Source organism: Trypanosoma grayi, assembly GCF_000691245.1.
Source record: "Trypanosoma grayi strain ANR4 Tgr_1033_V1, whole genome shotgun sequence".
In the NCBI taxonomy this organism is placed as follows: Eukaryota; Euglenozoa; class Kinetoplastea; order Trypanosomatida; family Trypanosomatidae; genus Trypanosoma; species Trypanosoma grayi.
This window is the reverse complement of record NW_008826652.1, coordinates 1-5781: the sequence shown is the minus strand read 5'-3', so window position 1 is coordinate 5781 and position 5781 is coordinate 1. Positions and strand designations below refer to the sequence as shown.

Sequence of the window (5781 nt, the reverse complement as noted above, 5' to 3'; positions counted from 1 at the left end):
GTCTGGGCGCCCTCGTCAATCTGAGTCGGCTACTTCACCATCGCGTAGAAGAGAATGTACGCGTGCGCCAGCGCCTGCACGGCCTCCGCCGCACTTGCAGGCGTGATGGTGGCGTCGTTACACAGATACCACCTATCGGACGCGACACAGATGTAGTTCATGTAGTGCCCCCAGTTCTCCGTGCCGTGGTGGCACACGACTCCGTACAGCCGGTAGCGCGTTGGGTTGTCGCCACACGTCATGAACGCCTCGGGGTAAACGACAGGCGCGCCATTCTTGCGGCCTGTGTCGTCGAAGCGCTTCAGGTGCAGAACTAGAATGCTTGGCCACACCATGACCCGCACAATACGCGAGCCATTGCGCAGCCGCTTGCACTGCATGCAGAGCAGCTGGTTGCCACCGCGCAGCGTCTCGCACGCGTCCTCAAAGTTGTCCTTGAGGATGCTCTCAATCGAGGCGCTCTTCTTCGACGTCGGCATCGGCAGTGAGAGGTCGAGAAAGGGGTCGAACGTAAGCGACCTCCGGCCACACGACGAGCACACGCACTTCGACTGCAGCACACCACCGAAGACTTCGTATATGGCGGAGTCATCGACGCGGAGGTGATGCTCACACCACCGCTGCATCGCCGCCTCTTCGCTCTCGTTCTCCATGTCCTTCAGCTCCTCGTACGCGGCGTTGTCGCCCTCACCACGGTTGATCTCACTATGTACCGCGAAGAGAAACGTATGCAGGAACTCATGGGCGTCTGACTGGGTGTTGTCGCTGAACTCGTCATTGCGCCTGGCCGCCTCGTTCTTAACGGCGAGGAGCAATTGCCCGGGGTTTGTGACATTCGTTGCACCTAAGTCCAGCAAGGCGGATGTCGCCCGTTGCCGCTTTGCCATCCCTATTGACTGCTCCAACCTTGAGAGCAGCCCTGGCGAGTGTACAACGCACTGAATGATCGCATTCAGATAACACGTGTTGCCAAAGTTGCGCAACGGGATCGGTGCGCACTGACTGCTCGCGCTGGACGGGGCTCGCGGTACCACCACTGATGGCATAACAGTGCTCACAAGCGATTGACTTGTCACTAGTTGTTGTTGCATCTTCGATTTCTGCTGTTCTGGTTGTTGTTGCAGCTGCAGTTGCAGCGGCACCAGCTGTTCTTGCGGTTGTTGTTGTTGCAGCTGCAGCGGCACCAACTGCGGCTGCGTCGGCTGTGAAAACCTCACAGAGAGGTGACACGAGCGCGACCGAAACGCGCTATATTGCTGCGCATCGTAACTGTGGCACGACGGCGGCCGCATAGTTCCAATTGAAAGATGCGACACTTCCTCGGGGCTGTGCCGCGAGTACGAGCGGTGGGTGCCAGGGTACCGCGGCAGCTCTGTAACCGTGTGCGGCGTCGCGGAGTTGGCGTACTGGCGCGTCGCATCGGACGGCTGAAGTCCCAGTCGCCCCCGCCGCTGCCGCACCGGGCCAGGGAAGGTGCCGTTTTGGATTGCGGGCACGTTCATGCGCCACCACCGCGGCGGGGAGAAAAGACAGCCGGGCGGAGCTAGGGGAGCAACGCAGCCGAGAGCGTGTGGTAACACACAATGACAGGGACTTCCTCTCAGCGCGAGAGGAGGAGGAAGAGGAGGAACAGGGAAGCTTATTCACCCCTCAGCTTCTTCCTTTTCTGTTCACTTTTTTTTTGTTTTATTTTGCAATGCTGTATTTTCCGTTTTTTCTTTCTTTTTCAAAATATATGTGTCCTTCTTTTTTTGCTGACTCTTCACCTTGTGATTCCGTATATGTTGTAAGCTTGCGGTGCCCTGTCTGCGCGTTCGGCGTGGGCTTCGCAGACGCAAAGAGAAACAGTGAGCAGGCAACAGTGCGGTCACAAGCAGCAGCAGCAGCCGCGGCAGCGCGGGGGAGGAGGGGGTGGGGGAAAGCACCGCAGCGCCACGCCGCCCTCTTCGTCCAGCAGCCGAGAAATAATGACAGAGGGAGGGACCCAAGTGAGCCTGGATACTCTGCAATGTACATCACACCTTCGTCTTCTCTTTGTTTCGCTCTCTCTCTCTTTCTCCCTCTCTTCCACGCAGACAAACACACACACCGTTCTCTCTCTCTCTCTCTATCTCTCTCCTTGTATGTGTGTTTCGCTCTTTACATCAGCGGACTCCACATGCGTAACATCGTCAGCCGCCCTGACGCGTCGCCGAAGACAATCTCCGCTTCGCGCGTGGGCGACGCCTGCGTCACATCCCACGCCGTGGCCTCATCGGCCGCGAGCACGAATTCGCCGTCCGCCACGCCCACCAGAATCTCATCCTCCTGTTCTTCTTCCGCCACGTCCCACTCGTCTGCTTCCTGCTGCTCTTCACTGTCGACACTATCGCCGCCACTCGTCCTCCCCATTTTGCGTGGCAGCGCCCAATACTTCATCATGGTGCTGTTACCCAAGGCGAACAGACCCGCGCTATTGCCGCGGAACCGCAGAGCCTGCACCGTCGGCACCGGTGATTCGCAGAACGCGCTGAAGTGAACGAATGGCACAATCGACATTAAGTTCACTTGGCCGTCCTGCAAACACGCCCACGGGACTCGGTAGACGGTCAAAGAGCCATCATCTAGAGCACACGCGACAAGCTTCTCGTCCACGGAGAATTGGTACAACAGTTGGCTGCAGGGACTCGTCAGAACCGCCACTTCACGCCTTTCCGCAATGCTGCAGATGCGCATTAGGCGTGGTGCTGGCCGATGCCCATCCGCTGGAACGGGCAAAGGGGCGGGGTGCAGCAGCAGGTGAGTGCCAGACATAACCGCTTTGCCTGAGTCCACCGTGAAGGGCAACTCAAAGCTCATCTCGTGCAAAAACTCGTCGCGCGTCGGCGTTAACTTCCACATGTTCACAACGTTGTGGCATGTTACGTAAAACACCTCGTCCTCGACGCGGTGTGGCACCACTGCGGCGTACCCGCGCAGAAGATTGACTTCCGAGACCCCGCCGCTGTTGCTCAAGAACTGGCGCTGGTCAACGTGCAGCATCTCCAAGCTCCTCTCCGTCTCAAAGACCCGCACGTGCAGGTCCTCCGTCGCCACAATGTAAAAGCGACCGCGCGCAGAGAAGACAACGGAAGCGAGCGGCGCGCCGAACACGCCGCCGTCACACCGTGACACGAGCCTCATCTGTGCGCTGTCGTAGATGAGCAGCGTTCGGTCGTGGCACACGGCGGCGTGGTAGGCGCCGGTCTCGCAGTAGACGATCACCTCCACGCGCGTGGGCGCCTGCCGCGCCTGCACCGCAACGGCGCCCGTCGCAGGGTTCACACTACAGACGCTGCGGTCCGCGCTGCCCGTAATGATGCGCTTCGCCCGAGGTGCGAACACACACGCCGTGACGGCGCCGTGGTGAATCGTCGACCGCGCGTTGTCTATCACCTCAAAGAAGACGACGCGGCGCTGCGCGACAGGCGCGTGGTGGCTCATGCACCGCGCCACGTACTCCCGTGCGTCGCCGCCAACGAAGCGGAAACGCGCCGCGCTCTCAATTGCCACCTGGAGCACAAGGTGCGGGAATTCCATGAGCCGCGCGTTGTTCTGCCGCAGAAAGTAGATGTAGTCGCGCAGCCGCGACAGCGACGTCGGCATCTCCCCTCTCTCGGCTTCATTGTCGTCCGCGTACTCTCCCAACTCGTAGAGGACGAAGAAGGCGTTGAAGGCGGCGATGAGATCCCGCACAAGGTGGTAACCGAGTCCGTTGCGGTATACCAGCATCAGGTACGGCATCGACAGCACGAGGCGGTGCACGATATGCCGTGTGTCGGCCTGCACGGCATGATACAGCAGCTCCTTTACCGCCATGCGCTCGTACGGGCTGGTGGAGAGCAGGCCAAAGATGGGCGGCGTCTGCTCGCGGCCAATGACCTCGTGAACGACATTGAGGTAGCAGTGGACCAGCATGTCATGCCACACCTTGTGGTCGTTCTCACTCTCTTCATTCCGAAGGTCCTCACGCTCGAGCAACTCGCGAAATGCGCGGGATCGAATGCAGACACGCACGTGCAGGGCATTTCCACCCTCTATTCCGAGAATAGACGGAGTGCTGTGCTCCAACAGCGGTCGCATCATGCGCATAAGCTGGTTGAACCGCTGCTGGGGGAGCTGAAGCATCGCGCGCAGCTGCGGTTCGTAGATACCCCAGCGGGAGCACATCAACAGCCACGAGCATTTACGTATGTGAGGGAAGCCAAAGCACTTGCGCAGATTGCTGTACACCTGCTGCACCATCTCCTTTACAGTACCCGGCAATGACGCGATTACCGCCTGTGTCTCAACGCCAGGTGCCTCGTTGAAGCTGCGCAGTGCATCCACAACGAGTGTGATATACTCCGGGCTAAGCGCCTCCTCCTTCTTGCGGATGAGCACAAAGTCATCGTCTGATAGTGTCACACCAAACTTCGACATCACCGTTGGGCGAAGCATCTCGTCAAAGTCATTGGGCGTCATGGGGCCCATCGGGAGAAGCTCCACGCTGTCACGCCCGCGTGATTCCAGTCGGTGGTGCAAGTCAGAGTCCGTTTCGCAGCCCAACACAAGGCGCACGTTACGCGAGAGGCAATGGGGGATGTATGCGAAAGGGTCCTCCTCCTGGTACTGCTGCTTCCGAGGAAGCAAAGGCGACACCGGCGCATCCCATACATCCTTCCCCGTCTCCTCCGAGACTCGCAGCGCTGCGCACGGCGTAACCGGAGGAAGCACACAGTCCAGCCCGTCAAGCACAACCACCGTGATGCTGTTCTCACTCCTGTTACCCTTGCTACCGGTGAATGTTTCAGGCGGCTTCGTTTTCTCTGTCAAGACCTCAGCGAAGAGCTTCTGCAGGCACTTCATATCTACTTCCTTGATGGCCTGCTGGTACACCTCCTCATCAGGGCACAACTGCAGAATGATATGACAAATGATTTCGCGCAATTCTGTTGGCTCTTCCGTGAGAAGCGGCGAACGTGTCGTGTGAAATGCGACGCGGTACTTCTGTGGTTCCTTTGTCATCAGGCCAGACGTGAAGGCGCCGATGAGCGCCGTCACGGCCGCTGGCTCCGCACCGTGCAGGACGAATGCGTTCCTGCTTGGCGGTGTAATGACGTACAGGTCAAGTCGGTTTGTGATGCTTTTTTTTGCCAGGGCATGATCAACACAGGAAAGGAGAAATGCTTGCAGGCGCTCTTGAAAGAGTTGCAACTTGCGTGCTGCAAATTTGTTGACGTTCTGCCTCTGAAAGAACGTCGGGTGACCGTCCATGCAGGGCGGGAAGTGTGCCATCAGGATGAGGCGCATCCGCTCATAAATGGCTTCCGCGAACTCCTCCAGATTCTTGAGGTGGACCTGCCCTTCTTCGGTGCAGTGGTCAAAGGTTGCCTTGTAGTTGCGAATCACTAATTCCTGCACTGGTGCTGTCTCGAGTGCCTTTTCACGAAAGTTTTGATGCGCACGCCACTTCTTATCCTTCACTGCGGCGTCACATTGAATCTTCTGCGCTGCACACACCGCGTCGGAGCCAACGCTGACAGTGCGTAGTACCTGCTGTTGCAGGTAGTCCGGGTGCTCCACGGGCAGCTCCTCCGTGAGTAGTGGGGCCAGAGAGGACGGAACACCAATCTTGCGCGTGTCCCTGCGTGTTGCGATGATAAGCCAGCTTGACACCTCCGTTGCACGCTCGTGCGCAGTGTACATCACCGGCCGAAGTGGCGGCGCCCCCGCACTGTCAGCGTGGACGGAGTCTGCTGAATTGCGTCGCTGCCGCAGAGA

General features: G+C 58.8%; 3 protein-coding genes across 3 annotated transcripts; all 3 read right to left on the bottom strand.

Moving 5' to 3' along the window:
* Positions 1 to 29: 29 nt before the first annotated feature.
* Positions 30 to 1502, bottom strand: DQ04_10331020 (putative ubiquitin hydrolase, putative,cysteine peptidase, Clan CA, family C19; the record flags this gene model as incomplete). The annotated part of the gene is made up of 1 exon (XM_009316219.1): positions 30 to 1502. The coding sequence occupies one exon, from the start codon at positions 1500 to 1502 to the stop codon at positions 30 to 32; it is 1473 nt and encodes a 490-aa protein (XP_009314494.1).
* A 184-nt stretch (positions 1503 to 1686) lies between these two features.
* DQ04_10331010 (hypothetical protein) lies at positions 1687 to 2016 on the bottom strand (the record flags this gene model as incomplete). The annotated part of the gene is made up of 1 exon (XM_009316218.1): positions 1687 to 2016. One exon carries the CDS (start codon positions 2014 to 2016, stop codon positions 1687 to 1689), a length of 330 nt encoding a protein of 109 aa, XP_009314493.1.
* A 123-nt stretch (positions 2017 to 2139) lies between these two features.
* On the bottom strand, positions 2140 to 5706 carry DQ04_10331000 (hypothetical protein; the record flags this gene model as incomplete). The annotated part of the gene is made up of 1 exon (XM_009316217.1): positions 2140 to 5706. One exon carries the CDS (start codon positions 5704 to 5706, stop codon positions 2140 to 2142), a length of 3567 nt encoding a protein of 1188 aa, XP_009314492.1.
* Positions 5707 to 5781: the final 75 nt, after the last annotated feature.